This window comes from Rhipicephalus microplus, chromosome 1 (genome assembly GCF_043290135.1).
Source record: "Rhipicephalus microplus isolate Deutch F79 chromosome 1, USDA_Rmic, whole genome shotgun sequence".
NCBI lineage: Eukaryota > Metazoa > Arthropoda > Arachnida > Ixodida > Ixodidae > Rhipicephalus > Rhipicephalus microplus.
Window position 1 is genome coordinate 182,929,344 of NC_134700.1, and position 22,272 is coordinate 182,951,615.

Genomic DNA, 22,272 nt, shown 5'->3' on the forward strand with positions numbered 1-22,272 from the left:
TGATTGAAAAAAAAAACAGCATATAGAAGCGAGCACGAAGCTCCCGAATACCGGAACGAAGAGCCCGCGCGGACACATGTGGTGACGTCACGCAACCATTGGGGAGGCCTTAGGAATATAGGGGTTGTTGACTCAGAGGCCTCGTCTGGTATGCTAATGCCCTTCCATTCATTTTTATTACGATAGCAATTATATGGACAGTCTCGACTGGTTTTTGTCGTCACCGCCACCGTCAAGTACCGTATATGTATACGTATCTATATATAGGAAAAGTCAAGAAAGAAAAAAAGCCGCCCGCGCTCGGCACCCAGCTCATCGGGATGCGCTAACGCGCGCATATCTCCCACACGTACTTTGCCCTGCGGATGGGGCCGGAGGAGTTAGGTGCTTGTGCGTGTGCGCTTATCCTTCGATGGGGAGAATAGTGTGTCTTGACCTTTCACCGGAACGGTTGCGTTAGTTGAGTGGGTCACAAAGGTCACTTCGCTCGCTGGGCAGGCCCAGTTTGCGAAAAGAGCGCGCTTTTCAAACATGGCGAAGCATAAACTGGGACACTCGTTAGTTTGCACTCATGTCTGTACTTGTGATTACGTTTCGTGCGTCGTTTTTGTTTGAACAGCGCGTTAAGCGTCGAGCTGTAAACGTTGTTAGTTAACTGTCGTCCTGCGTGTGTTGTTCTCGTGCGTCATTTTTGTGCGAGCAGCGCGCTGCACGTTTCGATCTACTAGCAGTTCTCAGGGTTACATTCCAAGTTGTTGCTATCGCATTCAATCCTTCGCCCTTGCGACAACACTGTGACACTTTTCTTTCGCCTCTCTTTCTTGCTCCGTTCTGTTTTTAAGCTTGCGCGTAGTTACACTTACTACATTACATATGCCTGATGAGGCGCACGTGTGGGTACACAGGCTATTCGGTCCAAGATGACAAGCAACGCCACGCTGTGCACCGTGCATGCTCTGTTGAAACAAGAACCTTCAAATTCTCAAAATGCAGGATTCTCTGTATGTGTATATATTCTTTTCTTAATTTTTCCCTAATAACCAAGTGTAAAGGAGTTGCCGTCGCCAAAAAATGGCGATAATAACTCCGTAATTTATTTATATTTTTATAATAAGACATCACGATACCGTGCTCGCAAAATGAGCTACTTTAAAGTATACAACGTGATTCTTTCGATATGTGCTACTTGAATACTCGTCTCATGTATGTGCAAGAAAATACAGCTTGAATTATTGGGTGCACATGCTACTGAGCCCGTGAGACTATGAATGTAAACATTTATGGCCAGTCTCCAGGAATGGAGATATGCTCGTGGCAAAGTACGCGGATAAACAGGCATAACAAGAGACTATCAGCTGAGGTGCACGCGAACAAAAATTGAAGAACTCTACTGCAGAAGCGAAATTTATGTGAGAACCTGTTGTTTGCAACACTAGTTGCCATGGCTAATTGGTTTAGTATCGGTATTGAGCAGAAAGTTTATGCTGTATTATATTAATTGATATATGTCGATAAAATAAAACTCCTAGAGGGCACTCGAGCTTCGCCTTCAAGAGTGGATTGCGATAGCGTAATAGAGCCCCCGTGGGCATCGGTTTCAACAATGACGCAAAGAAAGAAAATTGCACTTGTCTTGTTCAAGGCTAGAACTTTAGTTCTACTCTTGAAGAGGACAAGTTCACTTGGCAAAAACGTCAGGTAGAGCTGATGACGTCACCGGAATTTCTGAGAAGCAAGATCTTTATGACCATCGCGCTGGAAAAAAATTGTTCAAAATCACAATGCCCGACCACTTATGGGGCTACCTAAAATCAATGGACAGATTAAGTTGTATGTCCGCAGCAGCCGTACGAACGCGGCCTGTCATTCTAGCAGGCTACGTCCTTACGGCTGCTACGGACGCGCTACTAAATCTGTTTAATAGCGTGCCTTCGCGTTTCGCAAATCATGCACACAAAGGAGACGCATTGCACACAGACCATTTCCTGAGAATTGGGCTTCATTTGTGTGGTTTAACACTTTAAGAACGTTTACGTCTCGTCCAACGTTTTTCGATTCTTCTGATAGCTTATCGTTAATATGTGCCATTAAGATTCGGATGCAGTCGTCAGAGCTATGTTGGAACAACCAAGTAGCTTACCAATGCAATAAGCATAGTAATACGAATAGTATTTATTGCGAGGGGAGATTTGACTGGAAATATTCGGAACCGTACGTGCACGCTGAAGCTAACCACACCGGTAATTTTTTTCTTTCTTTATTACGAGTTAAATAACGTCGCATGTACGTCAACAACAGACACAACACAACAACAGAACTGAACATTGTCAAAAAGAAAGGCTTTCCGCAAAGTTTGAAGGCTTCCCGTAAAGTTCTTTAAGGTATGCCAGAGGTTCAACTCTTGCCAGCCACTCGGGAACAAGTCCGGTTGTTTCAGCACATCTATGTGCCGAACAGTGCTCTCGCGAAAGAGCACACCTCTTTAACCAGACGGATATCAGCCTGAGTGTGCTCATTCGGGTAGTTGCTCACAAATGACATCATGGAATGACTAATGAGTGAATGGAAGTCATTGCTAACAGAAAGTAGACGGACGCTCGCGTTATCATAAAAGTTATCGCCATAAAAATGAAAGACACATATCGTAACAGCGCACCATATTGCGCTGTCACGTAAAAAAAAAAAATGTCTACCTTCATAGCATGTGCTCAGATGCGAACCCTTTTAACTCCGAGTTTTTTTATTTTTTTTTATTTTTAGGAGAATACTGCCAGTCTGAATGCCAGACTTTGGGCAGGGGTGGGCGGTACAATGAACACAAATGCAGGAAGTACAAAAAAAAAATATTGAACAGATTATACAGTGGTACAAAAAAAAGGAACGCGTTGATTCACATAGAAAGGAAACTGGAAATGCAGTCCACAATTGCCGTGCCATACAAGGCTATACTGAAAACTGCACGAAAGTAGTGCTCAGCAGGTTTTGCTGTGTGGAAAAAAAAAAAAAAAAAAAAAAGTTCAAGTACAAGAATAGTCAGCAACAATTCAAAAAGTACATCCGGGCATGTTAGTTACAAGCGTGGCAAATTGTAAGGCAAATATTTTGTCTAAAATGGGCACAAGAACAAAGGCACTGTAAAGGAAATGGGAGTGTAGCTATCAGAAAGATGGAGCAGGTAACGCACGGAGAAATGATTTCAGATCGACACTTTCCAGAGCCTCTGGTGGCAATTTGTTCCACTCGTTGATTGCGCGGGGAAAAAAGGAGTACCGATATATGTTAGTATGACAGAGAAGCTCATCAATTCTTTTAGGGTGGGAGGAGCGCGTTTCGCGGCGCAAAATTGGTTTAATGTAATTGGTTTTCCGAATTGCTAGCTTGTCATTATATATGAGGTAGAACAACTTCATTCTTTCATGGTAACGTCTCCATTGCAAAGTTTTCAGCTTAGCGCTTTCCAAAAGAGCTGATGGAGATGTGTCGTGTCGGTAGGCATTAAACACGAACCGTACAGATTTTCGCTGTATTGATTCAAGTTTATCAATGTTAGCTTGTGTGTGGGGGTCCCATACAGGCGACGCGTATTCAAGTAATGGTATTACGTACGTTTTATATGCGAGTAGCTTAGTCTCGCGGGTTGCTTTAGCTAGCGTCCTTCGTAAATAACCTAGTTTTCTCAAAGCCTTTTTTTCAATGTAAGCTATGTGATCGTTCCACCTTAAATCAGATGTGATTACAAGGCCAAGGTACGTATATTGCGAAACGAATGATAAGGAGTGATTGCCTAGGTTGTATCGGAATTTTAAAGGATCTTTTTTGAGGGTTATGGTCATCGCAACAGTTTTTTTGGGGTTTATGTTCATTTGCCATTTCGTACACCAGTCTTGAATTTTAGATAAAGAATCGTTTAAAAGAAGCTGGTCGCTAGGATCATTCACTTCTTGATAAAGCACGCAGTCATCTGCGAAAAGCCTTATCTTAACTGGTATATCGCGGACAATGTCATTTATAAAAACCAAAAAGAAAAGAGGCCCCAGGACGGATCCCTGAGGTATGCCGGATTGAACTGGCGCGGATGGCGAGTTGGTTCCACCAACTGTGACGCACTGGTACCTGCAGCTCAAGTATGCTTCGATCCAGGCTAATAAAGAGTCATTTTTCAGAATCGCCTTGAATTTGATTAGAAGCTTACGGTGTGACACGCGGTCAAACGCTTTCTCAAAGTCTAGAAATAATATATCAATTTGGCTTTGTTTGTCCAGACCAGAGGCAAGGTCATGTACCATTTCGAGTAGCTGCGTAACCGTCGATAAGCCGCGTCGGAAGCCATGCTGGCGACTGTCTATTATGTTGTTGCTTTCGATAAACGCGGAAAGGTGCTTGAATATTATGTGTTCCAGAACTTTAACACATGCGCATAACAACGATATTGGTCTGTACGCGGAAGGTATGTACTGGTTTGCCTTTTTTGGTATGGGAGTTATTTTGGCGTAACGCCAGTCATGAGGAAGTTCTGCTCGAGAAAGAGATTTCCGAAAGATTAGGTTTAGGTACTTAGAACACCATTCTGCGTAGCGCACCAGAAAAGCATTAGGTATGTTGTCGATCCCACTAGATTTCTTATCATCTAACTTGAGCAGAAGGGAAAATACGCCCTCTTCATCTATTTCTATATTGTCAATCGGTGGCAAATCACCAAACAAAAGAAATTCAGGTTCCGTGCCATTATCATCAGTGAAAACTGAACAGAAGTATTCATTGAGTATGCGCGCTGTTTCTGAGCTGTTAGTCACCGCATTGCCGTCTAAGACAAGAGTAGGTGCCGATTTTTTATTTGGTGACAGATACCTCCAAAATTTCGCCGGGGACGAAGAAATAAACTTTTTTAGTTGCACGTTTTGATAATGAGCTTTAGCGTCAGCAATACAGTTTTTAAGCTGCAATCTCAGTGCGCAAACCAAGTTGCTTGTGGACGCTTCGTTGCGCCGTTTCAGTTTTTGTTTTACTTTTTTAAGTCTTCGTCCCAAGCGTACTATCTCTTTGGTTATCCAGGGGTTAGTGTTCCGTATTATTTTACGCTTACGTGGTACAAATTCGTCAATGCACTTTGTCACAAGGTTTTTGAAAAAGTTCCACAGGTGATTAACCGAGTGCTTATCCGACTCGTAGAGGGATACAAAGTGTGCGAAAGAGCTGTCTAGTACGTCAAGTACGTCAACATCACTTGCACGTGCAAACACAGGAACAAAAGTTTCTCGCTTTGTCACCTTGTGGATACAGCTTAATTGCATATCCAGGCATACAATTTTGTGGTCCGATATACCCTCTAAGATTCGGATAGTTGGATTTCGCTGTAATACCCTGTGGTTGACCAAGAATAGATCCAAGACTGATTGTTTGGTACCTTGGACTCGAGTAGGTGCATGAACAAGTTGTGTTAAATCATGAAACAACACAAGATCAAGAATATGTTCAGCCTCATTTGAAAGCGCATAGGGAAAGTCATTGTCCCAGGCAACGTGGGGAACGTTAAAGTCTCCAACAAGCATTAGATTACTGGAGTGATTTCTATAAGGCAATAAAAAGTTATTAAGCCTTTCGTAGAAAGATATGTCTGAACTAGGGGGCCTATAGAAACCGCCAATTATCAATGCACATTCTTTCAAGATAACCTTCACGACAACACATTCGATTCCTATGATGTCGGGCAGCCTCAACAACTCCAGCGAGTCCTTGAATATAATCGCAACTCCGCCACCACGCGTATCTCTATCGTTTGGAAGGATGCAGTAACCCGAGGGTGTAATTTCGTAATCACCAATGTCGCTGTTAAGCCATGTTTCTGTGATTACTATAATTTCTGGATTTTGCGCGATGACTATGCTTTCCAAATCGGTTGTTTTATTTACGATGCTGCGAGCATTAATGTTTAGGCAAGTAAAACTTTCTGTGTGACTGTGTGGTCACGCATCTTTTTGCCTTGCCCTAGATCGGCGTTTTGAAACTGATACTCTAGTCATTTGTTCGTCGTCCCATTCAAATAGCTCATCATCAATTCTAATTTTATCGTGCACGAGTCTGACTTTCCTTCCCGATTTGCGTAGGTCAGCCGTGCTATCCCAGAGCTGTTTTCTTATTTGCCTAGTGGCAGCGGAGAAGTCTTCAGACACTGACATGCGCTTTCCTTTTAGCTTAAAACAGTTTTGTAGAACGGTTATTTTTTCACGATGGTCGAACAATTTCAGTATCACAGGGCGAGGTTTATTTGGTTGGCGACGCCCCATTCTGTGTAATCTTTCTACTGAGTGTACTTCTACTCCCAAAGTATCTTTAAAAAGCTCAGTAACGACCTTCTCGCTTAGGACAACGGTTGATTCATTCTCGCTTTCCGGAATACCAAATACCACAAGGTTGTTGCGTCTGCTTCGGTCTTCTAAATCCACAAGCCTTTTTTCAAGGCACTGCACAGTTTTTTCGATTTTGTCAACTTTTTGCAGCTTGGATTCAATGGCGTTTAGCCTTTCTTGTATAAGTTTCTGACCATCAAGTAATTGTTTGAGAAGTTCCGCGGTACTAGGTCCGGGATTGAGCTCTACGTCTCCGCACAACATTAGCAAAGACCGTACAAGATCCCATGTATTCACAAAAAAAGCATGTAGACAGCTTGGGCACGTCAGCTGTATAAAACAACGATTGCTTGTTTTAACTGAGGAGTAATCGACACCAACCTGTACAAAGAACAGGAATGGGTTTGACATGACGCCGTTCCGATGCCAGCCGACGTGCCCACTGCGCGGGTGTTGCTGCAGCCGTCCTTTTATAGCCATAGTCGATGCAGTCGAGGCGCCATCATGCGGTGTAGAAAGATTCAGCACGTGCGGTTCTTGGTCATGGGTAAGCTGCTGATACGGGAGCGTGATGGCATTTATCTTCGTCTGCGTAGTCGATGCGCTGGCCGCCGTAGACACCACAGGCAGGAATACCTGTACAAAGAACAGGAATGGGTTTGACATGACGCCGTTCCGATGCCAGCCGACGTGCCCACTGCGCGGGTGTTGCTGCAGCCGTCCTTTTATAGCCATAGTCGATGCAGTCGAGGCGCCATCATGCGGTGTAGAAAGATTCAGCACGTGCGGTTCTTGGTCATGGGTAAGCTGCTGATACGGGAGCGTGATGGCATTTATCTTCGTCTGCGTAGTCGATGCGCTGGCCGCCGTAGACACCACAGGCAGGAATACCTGTACAAAGAACAGGAATGGGTTTGACATGACGCCGTTCCGATGCCAGCCGACGTGCCCACTCGAGTTCGCATATTATAAAAAATTATATTATACGCCAACATGGTCTAAAGTAAAACCATATTGCTCTATAGTCGATACCGACTATTGTGAAAAGCACACGGCAATTCACGTGGCTATCTCATTAGTCGTTTTACGTTTTAGCACAACATGTAATCTACAGTGACTCTGTAATCGATTCACAATTGTCTTGTGGTGCTTTTATTAGGTCTGACTTATTTCTTTTTTTGTATTAGGATACTGGCCCTCCTATAGTTCTCAGTGGCCCGAGCACCAAGCCACAGTGTCTAGTATCTTCCAGACCACCTTGTAAAACGCCGGTGTGAGTTGTCTGAAAATTCAGCTAAATATAATGAAAAAATGTACATAAAAGGGATAGAATTGGTTGAACAATGAATTGTATTTGATTGAGTGGACTTTAAGGTATATCAAAATTCGTCGAGTATTACAATACTCCCTAATGTGAATTTCGAGCGCAGCGTCGTGTTGGCGCAACGCCAACTCTGTTTGAAGATTTGGCTATCCGCGTAGTTGAAGCTATGTGGAATTCGTTAGATTGCTGCACAAACTTCCAACGCTCGAGTGCTACGCACACCAATCTGTGCATTGCTGGCGTCGCCAGCCAAGCGAAACGCCGACAGCACCGTTACGACAAGCAAAGTCAGCCGTAGTGCACGTGCCAGCCCTGCATGCGCGCAAGCTCCTACCGAGGGGCTAGCGCACGTGACGACGAAAGAAAGCCAGGTCAAAGGCTAGTGCTTCGTAGCACAAACACACTCCACGTTCGCTCTCTTTCGTCCTTGTTCGCTCTATCGGTTACGTGGACGCCGACAACGCTAATGGCGATTTCACTCAACGCAGAAATGGGTGTCTAAGAACTGTGCTCAAAAATTAAAATTGCAGTCATATTTCTAGTACAAATTAGTGTAGACACCAATGACGTCTCAGACACCCATCGAATGGGGTAAGCTGCCGCACATAATGGTTTAAATGTCAGTCACGTGTTATTTTTTCTTTACGGGGCTTCGGTCACTTGTGAAGCACTAACGCTATGAACGTACATACAAGGGATGGAACCCTTGCCTTGCGAGCACCACTCTCGCATGCTTAACGCTTGTGTTGCGGTCTCTAGAGTAACATAGAAGTATTTTATGCCGGGGTTCACCAAGATTTCGCTGATGTACTTTCGTGGAGCAAATGACATCTAAAAGATAATACGGATCAGAACAGAAAGAAAAAAGGGGCCGTCAACGGGAGTCTAATGCACGACCTTTCGACCGGCAAGAACAGCTTCCAGGTACGATATCCACTGCGCCTCGGCCACATAAAATGCAGGCTTTAAAAATGCCCTTTATACCTAGCACTGCCTCCTCACAGTACTCTTGGTAAATTGAAATAACGCATCATGACCTATAAACGTGCGATTAGTTCCTTCAACGCGCCATTTCTGCGCGTCCGTCCTATTTGATGCGTTTCCAATAGAAGTGCAATTTTGTCAATGCCTTAGCACACTGCCAGGTGGTGACATTACCCGAAGGACGTACGAACGTCAGTCCTCCGTCCGTCCGTCCGTACGTTTGTCAGTATGTTCATCCGGCTGTCCGTCTGTTTGTCCGTATGTCGGTCTGTTTGTAAGTCTGGCGACGAGTACGAGCCGCCGCGGCCCTCTGCGCCTGCCGCTACGCTTCGTCCTTGTCCCACCAACTATCCGACATGTACGGCAATGATCCAGAAGACTGAAAGAGGCATTCGTCCCCCACGCACATAGGCACAGCCCACGCAGCAGCCAATTGGAGAGCAGTGGTACAGCGCCATCTATACTATCCTCACTCAACTGCAGTTTGTATGTACTGCTATAAGACTGCGCCATCGATTATACTGTTCGGAAGATACTCCCGGTTACTCCTGACGTGGGACAAGGTTAGACTAAGAGGAGCTTCACTCCTAAATATTATGGGCCATTTCCCCAAAGGGAACACTGATGGTACTTGCACATGGGACCTCTTTCCACATGGGACCTCTAATCTAGATACTTTATTATAAACTATTATTATTAGAGACTACAATTATTATGCGTGGAAGCGACAAAATTCACCGATTTGCTTGATGTCAGAGTTTCGGTTTCGTATCTGGCACGCAGCATAGTAATAAGATCTTTTGCAGAGAAAGAAAAAAAAGGTCTTTCTTTTTCGATGACGTCACATATAACAATCCCATGATCATAGTTTTCTGTTCAGATCTCAAAACACAGCACGCAATGGGGAGATAAATGTGCACAAAATGCAAACACGCAAAAAGTTGATCAACATTTGATAATGATGAGACCACTCGGCATGCTGTAAAGCGTCCAAATATGGCAATGCCGGGAGCTGTCATTACTTTGCAGCATCAAAGATATTTTCCATCTTCTTGCATATTACCAGCGAATGAATATGCAGGAGGGGAGAGTAGCGGTTATTACTTATGCACCCGGAAATAACGTATTTTATTAACGTCCAAGCGCTTTCATAAAACTGACACCTTTCCACTGAAACCTTCAAGGACAACTTTCAGTGCTCGGAAGAGAGGATCGGAAATATATATATTAAATTACTCGATGACGCATGTGCAGAGAGCCAGACGTGCGCCTACACACGGCCACCGCTCAAGTTTCGTAACGTAAATTTTATCACCTTTCTAAAGGCCTTACATAAAACACCACTCGCGTCTCTTGGATGTTGCGGCAAAGGAGCGGCAAGCAGCATTCGGAACGCAAGCATTGGATTTCATTTCAGCGCACGGCTAGACGTATTCGAATAAGGCTCGACAAACGGCCCGGCTCAGGTGCAGAATTTCGTCAAAGGGCAACCATTATCCGCTTTGCTCAGCTAGCTTGAATCTCAATAGTGAACGTCAATAAAGGTCTTATACAGAAACAAAGGAGCAACAGCTGACCTTTATATGTACGACAAGTGGACTCTGGCTTTCGGACTTGTAAGAAAGTCCGACGCTACTTCAGCTCTGTAAAGTGGAGTTGCATATGCGTGGTAGAATTCTTTACATTCACTCCTTGTGCTTTAAGTTAGCGAAAATTCAGCTCCAGTTGACATTTGAGCAATATGAAGCACACGTGGTTTTTCTGATAACGTCCTCGGTACTTATAAATCATGCCACCACGCAAGCAATAACGGTTAAAGCGTTTGCGACGAGTTGCTAATCAATACCGAGTGCAGTTTAGGGCACGGTGTTGTAGTTGCAATGCCCTGCAGTGTAATTGTAGTTATAACCCCCTCAGGGGTAGTAAAAATCTATCGCGGCAAAGACTGCAGATTTGCATTTCACATTTAACGACAGCGAAGGAAGCAAGTTTATTTTGTAGTCGTTCTATAGGCGAATGTGGCATACCAATGGAAGGTTCTTTCTGTTCTTGATCGTCTACTGGCTCGCTGACGGACAGGTGCTGTTCACTGTATGTCTTCGCAGCGCAGCGTAGCTTATTGCATGGTGGCACGATTGCGTGTATGTAAATTCGGGCGCCATTGTTAACTTTTTACAGCGAAATCTGTTATGAGATCACAACTAGGGTCATGCGCCACCGTAGTTGACCGCCGCGCTGCCTCCGGCGGTTTCCGTAACCACATCGTACGAACTTAAAAAAAAAAAAAACTAGCGCTAATGACACAGTGGGGCTCGAACCCGGGTCCGCTTGTTGCCAGCCCAGTATTCTACAACTGAGTAATGCCGGTGCTTGGGAGCTCCGTCGTACCTCTCCCCCCGGGATTCAACTTTATTGTGACGCTTGCGGTTAGGTGTAGCTTGCACGAAGGCGTTCTCCTTTCGCATAGGAATGGCGGATAGCTCCAGATGTTAATTGTGCGATACTGACGAGTCAATAGAACATCTACTGTGTTCATGGGATCGTTTTGCGAGCGAACGCAACTTGCTACGCGAAACGTTAAAGAAACAAGATAGTAGACCTTTTTTCCGAAAAGAAGATCCTTGCTTCATGGCTCTGCGCGTCGCAGGCCAGCAAAGCGACGCGGGCATTGCCAAGTTTTCTAAAGACGACCGGACTGCGTGACCGTTTATAAGCGTGCAATGGTCAAGGTCACGTGTACCCACACGTTGCCCTTCACTTCTCCTCTCTGTCTTCTCTTTTAATGCCCTCACACCTTCCCCTAGTGCAGGGCAGCAAACCGGACGTGCGTCTGGTTTACCTCCCTGCCTTTCGTTTCTTCCATTCCTCCATGCCTTAGGCAGGCTTGATGTCGGGAAAGCCATCACGTTAATATGACTTATGAAGCGTTTTAAAACAGCGAAAGAACAACAAGTCCACGCACAATGCGAATAGCGTAACGAGTGGGTCGTCCAATGCTACAACCCATTACACAAACTTGTTCTTGTTTCCCTATCAACTGTGGTGCCTACCCACTTCAGCCATAATTCCTCATCATCGTCAGCCACTGCATTAACAATTGACACAGACTTCCTTGAAAACGTTCAGCGGATACCACATTTCTCAGAAGAATGAAGTAGCATAGTGAATGCCGTCCAACTACCGAAAAAAAAAACTTTATTCATAATGCCGTAGTGGGTATCAAGCAAGTGTGCTTGGAGTATAGTTACCCAAAGAGTGTTTTGAAAGGCTCTGAAAGGCCGTTCTTCTAGTTTCGCTGACTGTGCTGCACCTTCTGCACAGGCCTGGCGTTTTTTTGTTTCTCATAATAATTCTTGAAAGCCCGCGCTGAGGAATAGAGTCTATCTTGTCTACAGTCATGCTGCGTTGTAAAGTGTTAATGTTGATGAATTCGCCAAAACCTCCGTGCGCCCGCAATCATCGAAATTTTTGACGTTTTACTCTTGACCGTGGGCACAACTGATAAGTTGCGTGTATCTGAGCCTAGCAGGGAACATCGAACAGTCATGTAAGCCGGTTCTTACATGACCAGGGCAATTGCGGGGCGTGGCGTGGCTCCCACTTCATGGTTTACGCTTACAGTGGAAATGGGACAAGCATTCATTCTGCGTAGGGGGAGGCTGTGTATTGGACGCAATTCGAAGCCAATCGTTAGGAGATTCCTGCCGTGGGACTGTTATGAAAGCAGCGCTTGCGCCCACGCATGTGCCGCGTTATTCGGCGGTGGGTTCCTGCCAATAAAATCGAACAGATCGGCAATGATCGTCCGTGTCTGGAATTTCACGCTTTCGCAAATACCGTGATCTAATGTGCAGAGATACTAAAATATGCACTATATATATATATATATATATATATATATATATATATATATATATATATATATATATATATATATATATATATATATATATATATATATATATATATATATATATATATATATATATATATATATATATATATAGTTCAGTATATCCTCCGTGAGCGGTCACAACGTGGTTTATTTCGACGTTTCGGCCTAGAGTCTGGCCTTCATCCTGATGAAGGCCAGACTCTAGGCCGAAATGTCGAAATAAACCACGTTGTGACCGCTCGCGGAGGATCTACTGGACTATATGTAACGCTACGGCCACTCAACCACCATGCCTGCCTATATATATATATATATATATATATATATATATATATATATATATATATATATATATATATATATATATATATATATATATATATATATATATATATATATATATATATATATATATATATATATATATATATATATATATATATAGTAAATACACCGTTGCAATATTTTATGATGCATGATGCAACAGCCACTACACCTAATGTAAAGACGAGGCACATTTGCCTTTTCAGACATATGATTTTTTTTTTACACGACACGCACTAACTGTGCCATGTTTCAGCCGCCGCAGTAAAGCTGATTCAGTGCGCTTAGCTCAGAACATGGCGAACCTCGCTCCTGCAGTCATTTATTACGAAAAAAAACAACAACCATACGAATATGCGAACGACACATGGTGGCCTTTAAAAAACCATTCTGACTTCAAGACTATCTTACTGTCAAATGTTCGTAATTTCGTGGTTATAAAAATTAAGAAGCAGTATTAGAATGAACTGTGTTATTGTTACTGCATACTTTTTAATTGAGCGGGAGATAAGTACGAAAAAAAATCCTACATAGCAACGAAGCGAATGCCGATGAAGGAGCTTGCTCCAGAGGTCAAATCCGGTAAAGCATGAATAATCTGCAGATATGCTTAATCTTCATAATATAAAGACGAGACACGACAGTTGCTGTGGTGTGATTTTATGAACACGTTACACACTATGTTTTTTATTTACATATCAATGTACTAAATGCAGGTATTTACATACTGCTGCAGTATATACAATTTGTTCAAAAGCTTGTTTACGGATCACACAAGCTGGAAGAAACGTTTTTATTTGAGTATAATGGCTTTGTGATTCGTAAAGTACAAAGCCATTTCAAGGATCTTGAAATATAGCATGTAATGGAAAGTTCGAGAAGGGTCCAGACGGCGAGTCTGCGCTGAATCCGCATCTCGAGCACTCCGCGCTGTCACCTTAACTTCTGCGGTGTTCATAGTGGGTAGCGGTATCGACGCGCACTCAGTGATGTCAGGCGAAAAATAAAGGAAGCTTGCCGAGAACGAGCGCTATATATAGGCCCGGCCACCTAGCGGTCTCCTACCAAACTAGAGCACGCGCCGAGAGAGGAGCGAGCGTCGCCCAAGGAGGTTATACCAAAACTTCTGGAGTGGTGGTCCCGCATCCCCGCCCATGTATCAAACTGAAGCCTTGGTGGCCATATTACTCAGGGCAGAAGGAGACGGTGACTGGCTTGTAGCGCCGTAATGCTCTGGGCACTTGCGGCCATGCGTTTTGTTTTATATAGCTACTAGATCACCTGTTTATTATCCTTAGGATGTTAGAGAACAAGTTTCAGTAAAACCTCCTTGGCGTTGCCTGAGCAGCAGCGCGCCATCTAGTGAGCGTTCTTGAAACGAAGAACACAGCTCCGCCTCTAGCGGGAGCAATGAGCACTAGCGTACACACCAGCGCAACGACGAGAGACAACCCCCAGCAAAAGGTGCAAGCTTCTAACACTTGTGGGCACTTAATGAAGCGTATAAAGTTTCAGCCCAGCACTCGGAAGATTACTGTGGCGTGGGCAGTGAACAGGCCACCTTGATTGCTATATTGAGGGGCGAATCGATGGAGCTCAGTCACGTTTCGGTATAAGCCGCTGTCATACAGCGCTGTTGCGTCACATGCGTCTGTCAGAGAAGGTCGATCTTTTTTTTGTGCGGTGTTCCACTTGTTGCGAAAAAAATAGAGCAAGATTGGAGCATTTATAGCTCAACATTTAAAGCTGTTCTGACATTCTGTTACGCATATACCGTGCGTAACGGAAATAGAACGGTGCGTCCGTTAATAAAAGCGGTCAGCTAAGTGAGACAGAAAATAAAACGAACAAACTGCCTTTGTTCATCGTTGAGCGCGCGTGGGTGAGAACACGTGGGACTACTTTGACCGCGTAACGGCGGGCGCGGAAATTGACCTCACGTGGTGCGCTATAACGCCCACGCATGCCCTTTTTACAAAATGAATTAAAAGAAAAAAACGTTTCGTAGAGTTCAGCAGCAATATGAGTTCTCTCTAAGAATCGCATTCACAAGACCCGAATGTGGTTCAGCAGGTACGACGTTGAGCTGGTTTTGAAGAGGGAAAAAATATATGTGGACGCTTTCAAAGACAGAATCAGGTGGTGTCCGAATACTGCGATAGATTTTTTTTTCGCCGTGTTTAGCCATGCTTGAGAACACAAGTATGGTCAGGCAACTTATCTCCTGAATTGTTCATACGATTCGCACTGACACACTGTTCACTCTTATTAAGCGTAAAATTAAATAAAAAGGGACTCTCTCTTGGTGTTGTTAGTAGCCACCTCTGTGTTCACTGTCTCTGCTTCTGTCTGTCAGTTTTCTTCCCCTTTTTATCGTTTTAGTGGCCTTATTTGAGCTTAAGTAAGTACCAACTTGACCAAGAAGCAACAATTTTGAACCTGTTCAGCGTGCCCTCAGCCTGCCTCGAAGGTTTTGTGGTGTTTCTTTCACGTTTCCGCAGTATTCTGCTGCACCATGTTTCGATAGTCAGAGGAATATATTTAAGCCATTCCGCGAATGGTTTCTTCATCTGTTTGCATTTATATCTTTAATTTTAGGACGCCTGTATTGTGTCGCCGTTGACAATCATCGGGGCAAAACTGAGCTGAAAAAGGTCAACATCAAACAGAACACTTTCAACGTTTACACCACGCCGCGACAGCTTTAGAGTGAAATTTTCAATACACCATGTATTCTATTGTGTCGCAATGACCTTGAGCCACCAGAGTGCTAGTGTGACAAATGTGAAGTAACGCAACGTGGTTTACCGGAGTACAACGTGACCAGGCGGACGTGAACCACCAGCAGACGCTTGCATGCTCATTCGCGTGCCTTCCCGATATTACCGGTGGATGCCAGGACGTCGCCTGTACTCTTTTGCATTGTCACGAGCAACAGAGGCAAAGAAGAACCAGTTTCTAGTTTTTAGGCTAGCAGGGGTGCGAGCATCCTGCTTTTGCTCCTTGCCTGGCGAGGTGGTGCACACGCAGAGGTAGAGGGACTAGCCGACGAACGGACCGTAACTAAGGAAAGAGCAAAACGAGCTAGGGCCGTTCCAACTCCGCTAGTGCTCGATGTAACTGCAATGTCACAACTAAATCTCCACTTTTGGGTGAATTAGGGGCGCTTCAGTGGTTGTATCGCCGGTGATTGGTCGCTCAGTCTCGGCATGGATGGCGTGACGCTAGGACCATCTGTGCGTGCGTGCGCGAGCGACAGGCTGACAGGCTGAATTCAGTCCTGCAGAAGATGCATAACTACATGGCAGTCCTGGAAATATGAAGCAAGAACACAGTTGCCTGCTGAAACACCGGATCAAATGGAAGCGAATTAACACATTATAGAGCAGTTTACTATGCTTGAAAGGGGGTGCAGCTACGGCGGATGGAACCGTCATTCAGCAACACGAACAACAAGGAGATGAATGACCTTAATTTGAACGAAAGAAATACTGTGAGCATAATCTGCACAACCAGAAAGCCTAAAATAGCCATGCTGAGCATGCTGTATAGCGAGTGGGTAAGAAATGGAATAGAAGGTGGGATTGATTGATTGATAGATTGAGTTTAACGTCCCAAAACCATCATGTGATTATCAGAGACGCCGTAGTGGAGGGAGGGCTCCGGAAATTTCGACCACCTGGGGTTCTTTAACGTGCACCCAAATTTGAGCACACGGGCCTTCAACGTTTCCGCCTTCATTGGAAATGCAGCCGCCGCAGCCGGGATTCGATCGCGTGACCTGCGGGTCAGCAGCCGAGTACCTTAACCGCTAGACCACCGCGGAGGGGCTAGAAGGTGTTATGGAATAATATGAAGGCGAAAAGGAAGGAATTATTATTGGGAGAGCGTAAATTCAAGGGATAACCATGCATAGAGAAAGGAAATAGGAAAGAAAAGTGAGGGCGAGGAGGCCTGATGTAAAGCGAAGGGGGGATGAAAAGGCAAGTCATAGCATTATCGTCATCTTGACTACACCCCTTGCAGGGCAAAGTTTTCTCCTGTGCTTGCTGAGGCCATGTTATACCCGCAAACTTCTTTATCTCCTCTGCCCCCTACATTTCACTATCGCTCGTTCGCCTTCTTTTAGAATCCAGTCAGTTAAAATTTAATGACCAGCAGTTATCTCCCCAACGCTCTACATGACCTGTTCATCTCCATTTCTTCTTCTCGACTAAAATGTCGTTAGTACCAGTTTGTTCCCCTACCAACTCTGCTCTCTTCCTGTCGCTTAAGGTTACACCTATCTTTTCTTTCCACCACTCGCTGCGTCGTCCCCAATTTAGGTTGAACCCTCTTTGTAAGCCACAATGTTTCTGTTTCGTAGGTAAGTAGCGGTAACATGCAGCTGTTTTATGCCTTCATTTTGAAGGATAGTAGTATAGACTACCATTCACGGTTTAAGATTGCTTGACGAACGTGCTCCTCCCAATCCTTGTGCTTGCAGTTACTTCACTCTCATCGCTCGACTCCGTGGTCATGACCTGTTCTAAGTAGGCGTATTCCTTTACAACTCCCGGGCCTTGCCACTCATTGCAAAGTGCTGTTCTTTTCTGAGGCTGTTGCACTTAACGTTAGTTTTAAGCACATTAACTTTGAGACCTACCAGCACGCTTTCCTTGTCAAATTCAGTAATCATTGCACAACATGTCCATGTACAGTACAGCACACGAAAGGGTGGAAAAGCGAAGGGAGGTTGAGGAGTATGCAGTGATGTGGGCGTTATGAGGAAAGACGAGTAGAAGGGAGAACAATGGAGCAAGAGTTAAAGAAAGAAAGAAAGAAAAAAAGAAAGGCGAGGAAGAAGTCTAAAAAAGAGATGAAGAAGGTTAAGTGTCATAAAGATGAAAGGAGAACTCAATACGCGTACGCCACGTGGTGGCGCTCACAAGCCAGCATTGACCTTAGTCAGCTTCACTGTTTACTTAGATTTCACACGCATGGAACGCGTTTATTTTCGTCTGCTAAAGTGCAAAAAGGACCATGCAGCGAAGAAGGGGTGGGCTGTACTGGCCCTAGCATAAAAACTTCATCACTGTAATTTGACACACTGTGAAAGTCAACTTCCTCCATCGTTTCTATCCTTAGTGAGGGCATCGTCTTAAATGTGTACTTTGACGACGCGACTGCACCTCTCTAGTGCAACTATGGCTTGAGGTGGCATATTTATTATGACTGCTCCGAAATGTCATCAGGATGGCCACTGTGGTTTTGCGGATGCAGCGTAATACTCGCACAGGTTCTCTTGATATATGTCCTCGCTTCATCCCCAGCATTCCCCACATTAGGCCGACTACATTAGGCCGTCTGGACAACCGGTAACTCAAATTAACTGAAATCCTAGGACACTGGCCTAGAATGAGGCGATGCCGTAAGAGCATTGATGAGTTGTGTTATATAAGAGGGGCCGGTGTGAACGACAAATTGTGTGGGTCACACACAGCGCACTCTGACGAATCTCCGCGTATAGGACATTGACACTATATGGGGCGATGTGGTGGGGCTTGACAGATTGCATGACACCATCTAAGAATTCCCGGAATGTTTTTTTTTAATTTGGAGCATTTAGCGTTTGTTTTTTCGTCGCACGATGTCGCGCTTCGGCGTCGGTGTCGTCCACACCCCCACTGCGCATGCTCAGCCTGTCTCGTGCCTCGTCTTTCTCGAACACCTTTCCACAGGAAGGAAAAAAAAAACACCGCCATGATGGTCTGTGCGCGGGAGTACAAAGGCTAAGGGCGCAGCGTTTCCAGTGCCTTTTCGAGGGGACGCGCCAATTTGCACAGCCCTAGGAGGGCTATGGCCGCGCCCAGGGAGGCGTTTATGAAAAGGTGATTATAAGCTGCCGAGAGCGCTTTCGGAATTCATTCAAGGGCGTCCTTATATGTATACTTGGCTTTCGCTTGGCATGACGCTTGTCTTTGGTAGACGAAACATTCACACAATCACGCGATACCACCACCACTCTGCGACGCATTCACTTGAGTTGCCTCCGTAAGAAAATGCGGGCGCAAATATTTTTTAGGGCCGAAGCTTTTTATAGCGGCACCCGTTCGTCCCTCGTAGTCGTAGTTGTAGTGTGTAACAAGTGTTACATTTTGACCTCCAAGGTAGTGCCGGTGGGAGATTTCTCCTGTGCGTTGTTGAACAATCAAAAAAATTCGCAGCGTGCGCGTTAACTAAAAGCCGAATGCTGCCTTCTCTCATTCCCCATTAGCAGCAATTGGCATGTACATTGAGCACTATCTGACAAGAAAGGGTTGTTACGTTATACTCTCTGGGTCTAACCTCCTTAGTTTTAGAAATATTTAGTGAGTGTTGGGCCGCAGTGCCACGAATACAGTGAACTAGTATATACCATGAACTCGAGGTGGTTAAAGGTGGGAAGTAGACCCGAAGCGCAAGCCGTAAGAAAGTGTGCGTGTGCCACCTCTCGTTTAGTCCTTGGAATGTCCACTGGATGGCGGTGCTTCTATATGGGGAATATATGATGAAAAGATGTGAGATGGTGGTACTTGGAGTGTTGAATAGATGGACGAACGGACACACAGACAGATGCATGGATGGACGCATGAACGAACGCAGGAACGGATGCACAAACAGACGCACGCACGGATGGGCGGATGGACGCATGGACGGACGGAAGCAAGAACGAATGGACGGACGAATGCTTCGCCCCACTCTCCATCATTCACTCCGTGGATTAGAATATATATATATATATATATATATATATATATATATATATATATATATATATATATATATATATATATATATATTCAATTCTTTATTTCAATACTTCAATTCTTTTACTGCTAATAAGAAATGAGAATAAAGACGGCACTGACGTACTAGTGGAAGAACATGCAACTGACATCCGGTGTTCCAGGCTCACGTAAACAAAAGCTATCTAACGCAAGTGCCGTTCGTGATTGGGCATCACCACAGGTATCGCCGTGGGGATCGTTTTGCCGATCGCTATATATCCCGTGTGGTGGACACCGCATGGTTGATCGACGAGGAAGCTCTTTCGTAACATAGGCATAAGAATACGGCTTCATATTTTTACCTGAAGTATTGGTGGCGTCTACTTCGTCCGTGACAGCCAACCCCATTTCTTCACATATAGAATGTGACCCAATTTTTTTTTACGGATGTGGTGCAGTGAATGCCTCATTGTAGTGACTTGTTCCCGTCGCAATGGTGGCAAGGAACTCTGTTTATGACCTGTCGTGTACCACGGCCGATAAATGATCGTATCCTTTAAGGGTCGCGCACCTGTACGTGACCGGGAGGGCTACCGCGTCCCATTCAATCTTCCTGAAAGCAAGTAACGTCTTGTTCATGCCATGTTTCCTATTTTGTTTTAGCAGTCATGCTGCGAAACAAACCGGACTGCCTTTTTAGGGTAGTTGCTTTGTTATTTTAGGTTAATTAGACATCATATAACATTTCTACGCTCGGTTTTGCACCATAGGCAGTTTATAGAAGATTTCTTTTTAATGTTTGCGTTGCGTTACGTTTTCTCCACCACATTTCCTTCCATCCTTTCTAAACCTTCACTTTCTCTTCTTTTTCTCCGTAATCATGCTCTTTGTTTAGGTAACATTTTAGTCCGTCTATCAATCATTTGTGAACAAAAATACTGATGACATCTTCTACTTAAAGATTTCAGGAATGAATGAACGAGGGAGTGCAATTATGAAAAGCTTGAAAACAACTTGAATGCACCACGTGAACTCGAACACCATGCACGCACATAGAGTGAAGTCGTTTAGACAAACAAAAAGTCACAGCTCATACCTTCCGAAATGATAACGGATTTTAGAACACAGAAAATAATAATTCTGACTTCAAAATAAATATTGCGAAAGAAGCTCCCCCAAAAATGTGTCAAGTATTGCCTAAACTTCACAGAACATTTGACACTATGTAAACTTCATCTCAGATTTCAGCCTGAGAAAGAGCAGAGCTAACTGTAACCTAAGAATATTTCACCGATATTTTCTAAAGAAAATTAAAACTGAAAAATACCTCCGGATATGTTAGGAATGAATTAACGCTTGAAAATATTGCGAGTTCGAAAAATAAAAAGATGGCGATCTAAACGAATAATTTTGGCAAATGTTTCATTTACAAAGTTGTAACAACAGTGAAAGTTGTTTGCGCTAGTCCTGTGTATACCTGAGCGTTATTTTCGACCATCCTTTTTCGCGTTCAGCGGTGCGCTGCAAGTTTTGAGCTCATTTATTTTTTAGGGGCGAAGCTCCTTAAGCCGTGGGTCGTGCGTCCGCGATGTATGTAGTAGTACTACTACTACTACTACTACTACTACTACTACTAGTAGTAGTAGTAGTAGTAGTAGTAGTAGTAGTAGTAGTAGTAGTAGTAGTAGTAGTAGTAGTAGTAGTAGTAGCAGCAGCAGCAGCAGCAGCAGTAGTAGTAGTAGTAGTAGTAGCAGTAGTATGTAGCCACCTCCTCAGCCAAACTCGAGGAGCAGCACGCGCACACTATTTTGAATTGAGGAGGAAAGCCGCGCACAATAATCAGAAATAAAAAAAATATAGCTGTTTCTGATGGAGTAACCCTACGGAACTTAGTATCAGTGACTTAATCTCCAATTAAAATTGCCTTGAATTTAATGCCCACTTAAACAAAACAAGTATCAGACGGACACACATTGAGCACTATTTGACCAAAAAGAGTGCCACGTCGAACTCGCTGGGCGTAACCTCCTTGGTTTTGGCAAGGTGTAGCCAGGGTTGGGCCAAAGTGTCATGAACTAGCGGCGTTGAAAGGGGGGAACTATAGCACGAAGCGCAGGTCGTAAGAAAGTGCGCGCGTGCCGCTTCTAGTCCGGCCATGCCACCTCTCGTTTAGTCCTTGGAATGTCCGCTGGATGGCGGTCCTTCTATATGATGAGTACATATTGAAAAGATGCGAGATGGTGGTATTTGGAGTGTTCACTAGCTGAACGGACGGATAGACAGATGCACGGACGGACGGAAGGATGCATGGACGGATGGACTGACGCACGCATGGATGAACGAACGCACGGGCGGATGCGAGGATGGTCGCACAGGCGGATGCACGGATGGACGGAAGCAAGAACGAACGGACGGAGGGAAGCGTGGACAGACTGACGGATGCTTCGCCCCACTCATCATCATGCACTCCGTGGATATGCTGTGATTTTTTTTTCGTGTGACATTCCAAGCTTTCGCTATCGCGTTCGTTGCATGCTTCACCCCTGTGGCGTAACTGACTTTTTTCTTCGAAGTTACAAAGATGATGTTTCAATTCACCGGGACAGCTCATTTTATACATATGCGCTTTGGCATGACCGTGTCGCAGTG

The 22,272-nt window shown here is 44.5% G+C and overlaps 2 protein-coding genes across 2 annotated transcripts in view; both read right to left on the reverse strand.

Moving 5' to 3' along the window:
- Positions 1-22,272, reverse strand: part of tim (timeless) — a 132,774-nt gene that overhangs the window by 45,945 nt on the left and 64,557 nt on the right. The gene's annotated exons all lie outside the window — the stretch shown is intronic.
- LOC142803568 (uncharacterized) lies at positions 2,242-7,294 on the reverse strand. Its single transcript, XM_075888710.1, has 2 exons — positions 6,729-7,294; positions 2,242-2,985 (listed from the first exon to the last, which is right to left on the reverse strand). Exons 1-2 carry the CDS (start codon positions 7,266-7,268, stop codon positions 2,944-2,946), a joined length of 582 nt encoding a protein of 193 aa, XP_075744825.1. The 5' UTR covers positions 7,269-7,294; the 3' UTR covers positions 2,242-2,943.

What these genes read in the sequence shown, in the direction of transcription:
- LOC142803568 (XM_075888710.1), bottom strand. Translation starts at nt 7,268, where the DNA reads ATGTCAAACCCATTCCTGTTCTTTGTACAGGTATTCCTGCCTGTGGTG. An exon ending in CATTCCTGTTCTTTGTACAG is followed by an intron (nt 2,986 to 6,728) that starts GTTGGTGTCGAT and finishes TTTTCCACACAG; the next exon opens with CAAAACCTGCTGAGCACTAC.